Source organism: Dasypus novemcinctus, chromosome 23 (genome assembly GCF_030445035.2).
Source record: "Dasypus novemcinctus isolate mDasNov1 chromosome 23, mDasNov1.1.hap2, whole genome shotgun sequence".
Lineage (NCBI taxonomy): Eukaryota > Metazoa > Chordata > Mammalia > Cingulata > Dasypodidae > Dasypus > Dasypus novemcinctus.
This window is the reverse complement of record NC_080695.1, coordinates 17,546,141-17,559,986: the sequence shown is the minus strand read 5'-3', so window position 1 is coordinate 17,559,986 and position 13,846 is coordinate 17,546,141. Positions and strand designations below refer to the sequence as shown.

At 44.1% G+C, this 13,846-nt stretch overlaps 1 protein-coding gene across 3 annotated transcripts in view; it reads right to left on the bottom strand.

The window, feature by feature from the left end:
• The window catches only part of STYXL1 (serine/threonine/tyrosine interacting like 1), a 67,179-nt gene that overhangs the window by 52,042 nt on the left and 1,291 nt on the right, over nucleotides 1-13,846 (bottom strand). For all 3 annotated transcript variants that reach the window (XM_004448272.4, XM_004448271.4, XM_023591402.3), the window contains exon 2: nucleotides 1,193-1,296. In XM_004448272.4, the coding sequence (XP_004448329.1) occupies nucleotides 1,193-1,295 (103 nt within the window). In that variant the 5' untranslated portion in view covers nucleotide 1,296. The remainder of the gene's footprint in view (nucleotides 1-1,192; nucleotides 1,297-13,846) is intronic.

Here is a 13,846-nt window from a genome sequence, read left to right as displayed (position 1 = left end):
TCCCGCAAGGAGAGCCGCCCAGCGCAAAAGAAAGTGCAGCCTGCCCAGGAATGGCGCCGCACACACAGAGAGCTGATACAAGATGATGCAACAAAAAGGAATACAGATTCCCATGCCGCTGACAACAACAGAAGCGGACAAAGAACACGCAGCAAAAAGACAAAGAGAACAGACAACTGGGGTGAGGGGAGAAGGGGAGAGAAATAAATAAATTAATCTTTAAAAAAAAGAGTTTAGAAAGGTTACTACATACACAATCAATATATAAAATCAACCATATTTTCTGTATACTAATGATAAACAAAAAGGTAACATAATAGCATCAAAAACTATCAAGTACCTAGGAATTAATCTGAAAACATATGTGGCAAGATCTCTAGGTCATTTTATAGATAAATTAAAGAAATCACAATAAATGGAAGACACACTATGTTCATGGATTAGAAGCCTCAATATTATAAAGATGTCAATATCAATTCTCCCAGGTTTCAATACAATTCCAGTCAAAATCTCAAAATGTGTGGAAATTCATCTACTTATTCTAAAATTTATATGGACAAGCCAAGGGCCAAGAATAGCCAAGATAATCCTGAAGAACTAGTTGAGAATGGATACATATTCCTACTGGCAGTTAAAATAAATTTACTAGATCTTCACATGTAGACTTGGGGGAAAATCACAAAAAAAATTAAAAAAAAAAAGCAACTTGCATAAATGATTGTACATTATAGTATTTTTTGTGTAAATTTTGAAGCCATACATAGTACTTAGAGATACTTGCAATGTAGTAAAGTTTAAAAATCCTGAAGCAGCTATCTTTGGAGAGGGAAAAGAATGGGATCAGGACTGGGTACAAAAGAGGACTTTACATTTTATTATGTTAAATCTTAATGATGAGTATATGGATGTTTACTAGTAATACTTTATGTTTGTTCTATTATCATATGTTTAAAATCTTTCACTAAAAACAATAAGAGGACTCAGAACACAAGTCTTCCAGGAATTTCCCTTTTAGACTTAATCTGGGCTGATTTCTAAGTCATGTTACAGACATTTTCAACTGTGCTTAGTGAATCTAACAGTCTTCTAAAGTCATTCGTTTCCTTCAATAAGTTTGTTAATTAGTCCAAAATAATGCTTGAAGGGCCCTGCCCACAACAAACATCATTAAAATTTTTTTTAAAGCACTTACCCAATAAACAGAGGTAGTTGGGTTCAGCTAATCTGGATAGTTTTGAGACTTGATTCAAGATGTTGTAAAGTTCTGTTGGTTCACACAAAACCAATTCAGCCATCCTGTTGGGAAGGATCAAGAATACACAAGCTTACTGGACTCCTTTCTGTTTTAGATCAACTGCCACAAAGATGGATATTGAATTAAATGCTTTCTTTACAGACTTTCAAAGAAAGATAATTATTTGACTGATAAAAATTTGTATGAATGTGTGCAGAAGAGAATAAAACACTGAACACAGCATGTTTGAGTCATATAAACACCACAGAGACTATAAAATAGTCACCAAGCCACTTGTTCATTTGTCAAATAATTAATGAAGCACCTACTCTATACCAGGCATTGGAGATCACAGTGGTAAACAAGAGCTACCCTCATGAAGTTTCCAGTCTAGCATGGAATACAGACATTGGACCAAAAAATTACAAGTTGGAAGAGCACTCCATTTATTTATTTATTTATTTATTTATTTATTTATTTATTTATTTATTTATTTATTTTTGGTGGTTCTGGGGTCAGGGATTAAACTTGGGAGACCTCATGCATGGGAGGCTGGTGTTCAAGCACTGAGCTTCATGGGCTCCCTGGAAGAGCACTTTAAAAGAGCAAGCACCCATTGTTATGGGTGCAGTTTATAGGAAGTCCTCATCTGGTTGGGGAAATCAGATAAGGGCTCTCTCAGGATGCTGAGACAGGAGGTTAGGCAAGATTTAGCCCAGTGGAGAAGGGAGAGAGGGAGAAGAAGGTAAGAGCCTTCTTTCCAGCAAAGAGACCCTGGATGGCATAAGAGAGTTCAGCACATAAGAGGGCTAAAAGGAACCTGGTCCTCAGAAAGTTGAACATAGAATTACTGGTATGTAACCAAAAGAATTGATAGCACAGACTCAAACAACAACGTTTATAGTAGCATTATTCACAATAGCCAAAAGGTGGAAGCAACTCAAGTTCATCAAATGATGCATGACTAAACATGTGGTACATACACACAGGGAGTGTCACTCAGCTGTAAAAAGGAATGTAGTTCTGAAACATACGACAATATGGATGAACCCTGAAGACTTTGTTAAGTCAGACATGCAAAAAGACATGTATGTATCATCTTGCCTATGTAAAATAGCTAGAATAAGCAAATTCATAGAGACAGATAGTAAATTAGAGATTACCAGGGGGAAGAGGAGTCATTGCTTAATGGGTACAGAGTTTCTGGTTGGGTGATGAAAAAGCTTGTGTAATGGATGTTGGTGATGCTAGCACAATATTGTGCGTAATTAAAACCACTGAATTGTACACTTGAAAGTGGTTAAAATGGGAAACTGTACATATAGCTGTATATATGTTACAATAAAAAGTGAAAAGAGAGAGGAGAAGAGCAAAAACACAAATACACACACAAAAGGAGCATGGCATGTTCACAGCCAGAAGCTAAGGGGAGAGTGAAGAGGGAAGACTCTGGAGAGGCTGATTCAAGTCTCCCTGTGAGCGACCTTAAGGGTCATGACAGTCAGTGAAGGGTCAAGAATTACTTAAGGGCGTATTGACCAAACTACCCATCCAGCCTGTGGGATTAACCAGACTGCCCCTTCCTGCCTGAGGGTATTAACCGGATTGCCCCATTCAGCCTGTGGTATTGACCAGATGCCCCAACCAGCCTGAGGGTACTGACCAGACGCCCCATCCAGCCTGCTCTTTGGCTCCTGGTTGCAGGCCTTGGTCTTGGGACCCTGGTTCCTGGATACATCTGTCTCCTTTGCCCCATGGACACTGATGCTGCTGGGGAAGGGCTAGGTTTGTGCAGCAGCTTCCTGTAGGAAGACCACCTTTTAGCAGGGGGACTACAAGAAGAAGCAGATCAGGGTCTCCAGTGGGAGAAGAGGGGAGAAGTTGAGTCTAGGGGCAATCCTGCTCATCAGAGTTGGGTTCCAGTTCAGAGCTACCAGTGCATGGCTCCTAGGAAAGGCTGACCCCTTGACTTGGGCCCTGGCTCCCTCTCACCTTCTCAGGACTCTCTAAGCTCTCAGCTTCCCCTCCAACAGCGTCCATTCTTCCAGCTACATGAATAACTCCTATCAGCACACAAACATCCTTTTATACCCATCTCTGTTGTCCTTTACAACAAAATTTCTCAAAAGGGTTGTATTTAGTTACAACTTCCACTTCCTCGCCTCCATCCAGTTGAGGATGCTGAATCTGGAGTCAGACCTCTAGCCCTGCCACTTACTATCCACTACCTGACCCTGGGGAGTAGTTACCTTCTCTGTGGCTCAGTTTCCACATCTGTAAAATGGAGCAATGATGGTATTGCCACTTCTGTGAAACAAGATACTAATACCTACATGTTGTGTTTGGATAAATGAAATTATAACGTAAAGAACTTCAAGTGGGATCCACAGGAAGGAAATGCTCAGTAAGGGTTGGCTACAGCACAAACCTCCCCTGGACCCTCTAACCCCTTCCAAACCAAGACATTTGTTTTTTATGAGGGACACAACAATACTCATCCTGCCCAATCCATTAGTCATTTCTCTCTGTGCTCAAATGATTCCACCTCTTAGCAGTCTTCACCAGTTGATCATTCCTCCTTTCATGACACTCTTCACTTCCATGAGACCATAGTCCCCAGATTTCCCTCCTATTTGTTCCTGCCCAGCCTTCTTTGCTGGAGGCGCTACCTCTTAATGTAAGAATGTTCCTGGGCTAAGTCCTCTCATTTCTTCTCTATCTTCACTCTCAAGCTGGGACAGGATTTCCCAGCCAGAGCACTACTGACTTGGAGGCCAGGTAATTTTTTGTTGTGGGACTGACTTGTGCATTGCAGGATATTTGGCAGTGTCCCCTGGTACTCCTCCCTTCCTCAACTGTAGCAACCAATGTCATCTCCAGAAATTGTCCTGTGACTCCTGGTGGGTAGGGGGCAAAATCACCCTACCTCGTCCCTGTTGAGAGCCACCACTCTAGGACCCAGAGTCCATGTGATTTATCTAATCCTTTAAATATCACTTATTTTTTTTTTTAGATTTACTTATTTCTCCCCCCTCCTTCCATTGTCTGAGCTCTGTGTCCATTCGCTGTGTGTTCTTCTGTGTCTCCTTGTATTCTCATTAGGCGGCTCTGGGAACCCATCCTGGGACATTCTGGAGTGGGAGAGAGGCGATCATTCTCTCCTGTCACCTCAGCTTCCTGGTCTGCTGCGTCTCTTATTGTCTCTACTTTGTGTCTCTTTTTGTCGCGTCATCTTGCTGCACCAGCTCTCTGCGTGGTCCAGCACTCCTGTGTGGGGCAGCACCCCTGAGCAGGCCAGCATTCTATGTGGGTCAGCTTGTCACACAGGCCAGCGTGCCTTCACCAGAAGGACGTGGTTATCGAATCCCAGACCTCCTATATGGTAGATGGGAACTCAATTGCTTGAGCAACATCTGCTTTCCTAAACGTCACTTAAATATCAAGTACCCAGTTTTATCCTCCATCTTGTCCTCTCTACTAGCTCCAGATTCCACTTAGATGTCTGATGAGCATCTCTATAATAACATGTCCAACACAGAACCTTTAATTTACCCATGCCCACACCTCCAATATCTGTTCATCTTTTAGTTTTTCCATCTCAATAAATGGCACCATTATCCACCTAGTCACTCAAGCCCAAATCCTTGCTCCCTCCTTCCCTCACCCCCACATCCAACCTATTAGCTCTACCACCTACATATATTCCAAATCCATCTAGGTCTCTCCATCTCCAGGGCTACTATCCAGAGTCCAAGATCCTATCCTCTCTCTCTTGGGGATGTGGACTTCCTGCTCTCTCCCTATAGTCTAAACTTGAAATGGTAGCCAGCATGATCTTTTTAAATATGGGCAAGAGCATGTCTATCCCGACTGAGGGCCTCAAGGGCTTCCCATTGCCCTGAGAACAAAGTCCCACCTCCTCTAGGTGGTCTGGTCCCCTGTGAGGTCTGGACTGCCTGCATCTTGCACTACAGTCTCATGCATCCTCCTTCTGCTCTTCCAGCATTTCAAGCTCATTCCTCTTTTAGGGCCCTTGCCTTTGCCTGGCACCCTGTTACCCCAGATCTGGGCCTGGATGTTCCCTTGAATCATTCTGGGTCAGCTCCCCTCCCCAACCCTGTCACTATCTTATCACCTTTTTCTTTATCTTTCCAGCACTAACCATTACCAGAAATTAGCTTGCTCATTCATTCCCTTGCCTATTGTCTAACTCCTCCACCCTGGAATGTGTGGTCCATCGGGGCAGGCAGCTGGGCCAGCCTCCTTCACTGCTGTATCCTCACTCAGTGCCCACGATTTACCTGGAGCAAAGAGTGCTTAATAGACACCTAGAGAATGAATACATTATGTTAGTGACCAATGTGATCTTCACTAATGGGGACATTTTGATCCGCTGCCACACCTTTTTCATGTAGAGATCACTCCTAAACACCTCCCTTTGCCTCTGAAAGCCTTCTCCCCAGGGTATTTACAGGTATCTGAGAGAGAGGATAGCTTTTGTGCCTAGTGCTACAACCTCTTCAAACCAACCTGAAACCTGACCCCTAACCTATCTGGCCTAGGGCTCAGCCCAACCTCAGTTCCCATCTGCCTTCCCCTTTACAACCTCCATCTCCTCTTTGACTAGCCAAGGAATTCTTGTGAAGCTGCCTCAGGGCATCCTGGGGTCAAGAGCTCAGTCCCAGGGATCTCCTCCTTCCCAAAGGTGACAATCTCCCTGGTCCAGCAAGAACTGCACCTCATCTGCAGGTAAACTGTTGGAGCTGTGGGAGCGGTCCCTGAACCAGAACTTGGTTCTGAGGAAGGACCCCGTCCCTGTGAGCTGAGACAGGTGCGCTGCTGGCCTTAGTGGGCTGAAGACTGAGCACCAGTAACCACCCCTGATCGTGCTACTCTGAACTCTGGGGAGTTTCTGATTTCTTGGCTCCACCATTTTGTCCCTAAGAATATTCTGATATTGTGCTTATAACATAAAAACCTTAAAATCAGATATAAACTAACACTGATGAGTTTTTGCCAAAAGCGAATTCCATTAAGCCAATTTAATTCCTTAATTGATTTTCTATTCCACAGTAAACTGACACCCATTTTTTTTCATTTTCTGTTTTGTTTAGCCAGTTATTTTTCCCAATATCAAGTCTTATCCAAATGAATTTTATAATCAAGTTTTGATTCCTTAATCAGATATTTATCATATCAAATTCTACAGAAGATAGTTTCTGCTGAGTTTTATTTGTCTTAATTATTTCTGCCAAGTCTCTTTTTTTCCGGTCTGTTGAAAGGGGAAGGTAGGGTAGGCTCAGTAAACTAAGGCAATAGTACATACTGGAAAAGGCTATAGGAAAGTTCAGTTGAGATGACTGATGTGACCTGCCCAGCACTGGGCCTGGCAAATAGCAGATGCTTAGGAAAGACAAGTTCCTTTATCCTACCGTATCTTCCCCTTTGAACTTCGTCCAGGACCCTATGAGAGCTATAAGTCAAGTAGACAGAAAGTACCATGCAGAGAGCCTCCAGCCAAGACTAGAGCAGATATCAATGAAGTCTCTAAGCCCCAGAAGCCTCCAGTCAGGCTGTGGGTCAGGTTGTTATAGGACTTGGCCATAATCATTCCTTGATGCCTGCCTGAGACATTTTGTGCCCTGAACAAAGCTGGTGGGCAGAGTCCCAGGCCGCAGCACCCCCAAAGCCACGGAGGCTGCAGAAGTGGTCCACAAATCTCTCAGCTCAGAAGGCATCAGGTGCTACTGACATAAATTAAGGAAAGGAGGAGGAAGGAGGAAGTTGAGGCCTGGGCCAGAGGCTTAGACCCAGTTGCCTGTAACCGAGGGCCTCAGGGACACCCAAGGGGTCCTGGGAAAGTGACAAGACCTACCCATGGAGCAACTCAGCTCTTGGAGGGAAGGGCTGGTGAACTGGTGAACTAACACTGTCTCCAAAAGGTTATAACACCCTCAGTCTGGTCTCACCTCCTCCAACTCTGTCTCCAGCACTTTTTCCTCCTCTGCTCCTTGATTGCACTCGGGCTCCACCTTCTGCTTCTCTAACCTTGCTCTGACCAAGTTCTGACCTTGATTTTGCTCTCACTTCACTGGCCACTGGCTGGCCTAGAGGACTGAAGACTGCTGCAGATTCAGATCTGCCACCATCAGTGCCTCTCAGCTCTTTAGAGCTCTGCTGTCGCCAGCCCACCACCTCCTAGCTGTTCTGCTGGAACAGATCTTAAAGACTTCAAGCCTTTGACTTCCAGCAGGTATGGGCCACAATCAAAAGTTATCTAAATACAACTCAGTTTCAAAATATATGTTCAGTCCTTGTATTCCAATATCCAAGAGCACCTAGAGGAAAAGAAATACAACTCCCAGCAAAGGTGAATGATTACCACCTTTCTAATTCCTCCTTTTAGCTCCAGGAACCTGAAAGATTTAAAATACATGGGGAAGGAAGTGGATTTGGCCCAATGGATAGGGCGTCCGCCTACCACATGGGAAGTCCAAGGTTCAAACCCAAGGCCTCCTGACCCATGAGATGAGCTGGCCCATGCACAGTACTGATGCGCACAAGGAATGCCGTGCCACCCAGGGGTGTCCCCTATGTAGGGGAGCCCCATGAGCAAGGAGGGCACCCCGTAAGGAGAGCTGCCCCGCACAAAAAAAGTGCAGCCTGCTCAGGAATGGCACCACACACACGGAGAGCTGACACACCAAGATGACACAACAAGAAGAGGCATAGATTCCGGGTGCTGCTGATAAGAATACAGGCAGACACAGAAGAACACGCAGTGAATGGACACAGCAGACAACTCGGAGGGGGTGGGCAGGGAAGGAGAGAGAAATAAATAAAAAATAAATCTTAAAAAAAAAATGAGGAGCAGACGTGGCTCAAGCAATTGGGCACCTGCTTCCCACATGGGAGGTCCCAGTTTCAGTTCCCAGTGCCTCCTAAAGAAGACAAGCAGATGCTGCAACACAGCGGATGGCTCAAGTGCAAGCAGGGAGTGGAAGCAGCTGGGCAATCACCTTCCATACGGGAGGTCCTGGGTTCGGTTCCTGATACCTCCTAAAGGAGATGAGCAGAGAGATGAGGGAGCCATCTCAGGGGGAGGGAATAAATAAAAATAAATAATGAAATACATCACTGAACTGTGATTTTCATGTTAAAAGAAAGTAGGTTAGTATATAATATGTGCACCTTTTACAGCAAAAACTCTCTTAAGGCCCATGACTGTGGTGTAAACCCGCTGTCAGATAGATGAGTAGGTCAGTATCTGTGGATGTGCATAGCTTGTGATGTGGTGAGTGGTGCTGCACACACGGAAAGCTGATGCAGCAAGATGACGCAACAACATCAAAAAAAAAAGACGTTAGTTTCCCAGTGCCACCTGACAATGCAAGCGGACACAGACGAATACACAGTGAATGGACACAGAGCAGACAATGGGGGGAAGGGGAAAGAAATAAATAAAATAAAACTTTTTTAAAAAATTGAAAAATTGACCATCAAATATATTTGGAAGGAAAAGGGGTCCTGAGTAGCCAGAAACATGATAAAAAAGAGAAGTGAACCCTCATCTCCAGACTTTAAATCGTATTACCTAGCTATAGTGGTAAAAACAGCATGGTACTGGCATAGACAGACACATAGACCAATGGAACCAAATTGATGGTTCAGAAACAGACGCTCACATGTATGGTCAAGTGATTTTTGACTAGCTTCTCAAACTCACACAGCTCGGGCAGAACAATCCATTCAACAAATGGCGCTGAAAGAATTGGATATCCATAGCCAAAAGAAGGAAACAGGACCCCTATCTCACACCTTACCCAAAATTAACTCAAAATGGATAAAAAACCTGAAAATAAAAGAACCATAAAACTTCTAGAAGAAATTGTTGGAAAATATCTTCTAGACCTGGTGGTAGGTAGTGAATTCTTAAAGGAGATAAGAGGAGGACTGAGATGGACTACTGATGTTTAATGTATGTAGAAGTTACTATAAAAGTAGGGAAATGTATAGAGTCAATGGTAACACATAGTGAGTACCAGCTAGTTTATATATGGGATGTGACTGAAAATGGTAGTCTAGGTATATAAATGCCAATTGACAGAATGCTAAAGAATAATTTAGGAACTGAATGGCACAGTAAACCAAGAGGTGGATGAGAATTGTAGTTGATGGTATAGATGCAAGAGTGTCCTTTGTGAGCTAGACCAAATGCGCATCTTACTGCAGGGTGTTGGGAATGTGGAGAAGCATGGGAATAATATAGCTGGAGTGACCTATAGACTGTGGTTAGCAGTAATAATATAATATTCTTGCATCTATGTGAAAGATGTACTATGTTGATAATGAGGTAGTATGGAAAATGTGAGCTAAATGTACACTGGACATGGTAACAATTAGATGATATTATCTTATCTGTAGCAAATCTTCCACCACAGTGTGGTGTGTTGATGGAGGGGTGTTGTTTGGAAATTGTCCACGTGTGTATGATTGTTTTGTAAGTTTACAACTTCCATCATAAAAAAATATATTTTAAAGATAATAATAGGGTGGGTTAGGGGAAAGACACACCAAATGCAAGATAAGGACTATGATTAGTAGTAAGATTTTGACAATATTCCTTCATAATTTGTAACAAACATCTCACGACAATGCAAGGTGTTGGTGGAGGGTTGATGTATGGGACCCCCGTATGATGTTATGCATGTTTGCTTTGTAAGTTCACAACTTTTACTATACACTTAATTGTTTATGTATGGTCATACATAAATGATATAAAGATAATAATAGGGTTGGTTGCAGAAAATACTTTGGTTAGTAGTAATATTTTGACAATGCTCTTTAATCATTAGTTAAAAAGGTTTAACAACAATGCAAATTTTTGGTGGTAGGGTGAGTTATGAGAGCCCTGTATGATGTTATAAGTGTTTGTTTTTAAGTTCACACTATTATGCACTGTTTACGTATGTTTATGTATGAGTGATATACTTCAATAAATTAATTTTTAAAAAATATATATATATATACACACACACACACAATGGGGGAGCAGATGTAGCTCAAGTGGTTCAGCGTCTGCTTCCCATGTATGAGGTCCTGGGTTGAAGCCTCAGTATTACCTAAAATATAAATATATAAACAGAATCCAAGACAAGAGAAATCAGAAAATAGCTCTTTTGGAAAGGGACTGATGGAAAGGAGCATGAGCAAACTTTCTGGAGTGATGAGAATGTTTTATATCTTGTTTCAGATGGTGGTTACAAGGTTGTAAAATGTTAAAGCCATCTAACTAGCATTTAAGATCTGTGTATTTTATTGCAAATTACTTGTAATTTATATGACAATAAAATTGTAAATTATACGGCAATAAAGATAAAGCCCCATGTGGACTGGGCACATGGGCAAGTGTGCCCTTGCAGAACTTCAGTTTGACCCTCACAGCCACTAGCTAATCCCTTTCTTGTCTTTCTCATTTGCCCAGCATTTTTCCATTGGCCACGACTGTTATCCAAACCTTCTTTACCCTCTTCTGACTGAAAGAGCAACTCTATTCACTTTCCACTTCTTGCCTGGGAAGGTCAAGGCCACTAGGTATAAGACTTCTTCCCTCTCCCCATAGCTGCCCCGTTGGTGCCTTTCTGGGCATTCTCCCAATCTCAGAGGGATAAGTCGTCCACTGAGCTCATCCTCTCCAGCCGAATCTGCACACCTCTCTTTCCTAAAAGCATCTCCAAGCTCTCCCCCTCCATTAGCATCTTTCTCTCTGATTTCAAAATTTCACAGGTTTCTGCTTTCTTGAAACAACTCATGGAACTAAAAGCAAGCCCCTGGAAGAGGCTGGCCTGTGCCCTCTGAAGCTTGTGTGGGCACAGAGGCGGCGATGGGCCCAGGCCTGGAATAGTCTGTGGCTGGCTACCAGCTAGCAGGGCAAGGAAAGGCAGCTGCATTTGAAATAGCCTGCACCCCAGAATTTGGAGGGGTGGGGGGCAAAGGATGCATAAGTGTTTCCTGTAGACCAGATGTGGTCCAGGCAGGCGAGAGGGCCAAATAGAAGCCATCTTAAAGTAACTTTGCCACCTAGAGGGACAATGGACCAAGAGATCACCTGGGGTAAGGGGGGAACTGCCAGAAACCAGGAGCTGAAGAAGGAGCTGACAGCAGCAAGCCCTTAGGTCAAGGGTAAGAGAGGTAAGAGACTAGGCAAAGAGCTCACAAAAGCACCGCATGGGAGAGACACTGCTAGAGACAGCCCGTCAAATTCAGAGCACTGATGCTAGGTGACAAAGCAAGGTCAGGTCAGACCTTTCCTGCCCCTTACCTCTACTCTCTTACAACCCCCTCTACCAACACCCAATTGCTCTGAAGCCACAGTCAGCTTGGGGTGGGGGGTGGGGTGGAGGGGTGCAAGATGAAGAAAGAGAGATGACAACCACACTTCCTCCCCAAATAAGAAGCTAAAGCAGGCCTGAGGAGGGGAAGGGGAGAAGCTTTAACTTAAAACTAAGTTCAGAGTTTTGATTATTATTGTGAACCAGACATTTAGGCTACTGAAACAAGGCTGCTGTGGTGACAAGATATAATCCAAGGGCAGGCAAAGATATAAGGAAACAGCAGGGAGGAAAACATAGAGCTGCTCTATAATAGCACCCTGCTTGTACAGCCTAAGTGACACTTGCAAAACCCCAAGCAGGGTGCCTGGTAGGAGTTAGTACTTGATACACAGAGCTGTTAAGACTGTTATTGCTAATCTCAGGATTTAAGGGGAAGCAAACATGTGTCAACTATGAGGACGGCTTTTCTAACAGTCTAGTTGTTTTGGGTTGAGTAGAAGACTTGGGCAGCAGTGAGTTCCCTGTCAGTGGAAATGCTGACCAGGGCTGAATGAATGGACAGGATGGGGGGGAATCAAGGCCCAGTCTGTGATTCTAGTTCATCTCTTTGTGGCCTCAACTAGCCCCTCGATAGGAATAACTTCAGCCCTGGCCTCTCTCCTGAGTTTTGGGTGTATTTGTTTGGGGCCAGGGATTGAACCAGGGACCTCATAAGTGGGAAGCTGGCATTCAACCACTGCCATGTGGGCTCCCGAGTTGGTTTCTTGCTTGTTGTTTGCTTGTTGTTGCTTGTTTGTTTTTTTAGGAGGCACCGGGAACAGAACCTGGGACCTCTCGTGTGGGAAGCAGGCACTCAACTGTTTACGACACATCTGCTCCCTCTCCTGAGTTTTAACACCAAATTTCCCCCTCAGAATAACTCATCACCGTCTACTGATATTTCTTTCTGGACAACTCATCAGCACTTCTAATTCAGACCATCTAGAACAGTTTTACAGGAAGCGGATGTGGCTCAACTGATAGAGCGTCCGCCTACCATATGGGAGGTCCAGGGTTCTATACCCAGGGCCTCCTGACCTGTGTGGTAAGCTGGCCCATGCACAGTGGGGCCGCGTGCGAGGAGTGCCGTGCCACACCGGAGTGTCCCCCACATAGGGGAGCCCCATGCGCAAGAAGTGTGCCCCTTAAGGAGAGCTGCCCCACATGAAAAAAGCACAGCCTGCCCAGGAGTGGCGCCATACACACAAAGAGCTGACACAGCATGATGCAACAAAAAAGAGATGCAGGTTCCCAGTGCCTCCTGACAATGCAAGCAGACGCAGAAGAACACAACAGCAAATGGACACAGAGAGCAGACAACGGGGCGGGGAGGGGGGAGGGGGAGAGAAATAAATAAAATAAATCTTTAGAAGTTTTACTTTTTTCCTCCTTCCACCTAACCCCTGACTTCCCTCTTTATATACCCATACTTTTGCCTGATTTTCTGCACCCCTTTCATTCACTCCTTAAACCCAGATGGGCACAAACATCCATTCTTCCCTTGAAACCGCTCCCTCACTGGCACCACCCTATTTCTCTGACCATCACCATAATTCAGCCTTTTATCATCTGATATAATAGACTTTTCATCTCCCTGTCCTCCGCCTTTTCCCCCTGGAATTCTTAGCATGCCAAGACAAGTCTGATCTTCCTCAAACACAGTTCTAGAGGTGTCATAAAAGCCTTCCATAGCCTCTCACATCCCAAATTATAACATTTACAGGCCCTGCACTCTGGTTTTCCAACCTGCTTTTTCCAACTTCAACTAAAACCATTCGACTCTCCCAAAATTCACTGAGGTCCACTCTCAGCTGGGCCACGTACTAGACAAGGAGACAGAGATGAATCAGACACAATAAATGGCTCCAAGGAGCTCTCAGTTCCAATGGCAATAGTGGGGTAAATAATTACCAAAAAACATAGTGATAAGGTAAAGGACACTACTTTTCCTCCAGCAAAAATGACCTATTCACTGTCCCCTGAACACAGGCCTATGCTTTCCTAACTCCAAGTTTTTCTTTGGTCTGTTTCTCCTCCTTTCCCCTTTCTCAAACCTTCCCACACATTGTTAAAGGCCCAGCTACTAGTGCACTTTTCTCCAATTCCCAGGCAAGGGAATTGCAAGCTCCTCTGGAGCTCCACTGATTAACTCCTGTTTTTCCTGCATGATTCACCCTCAGGGGGCATCCTCTCTCACAAAGGCCCAGACCCACTATAATTCTGGGTTGGACGCGAGTCC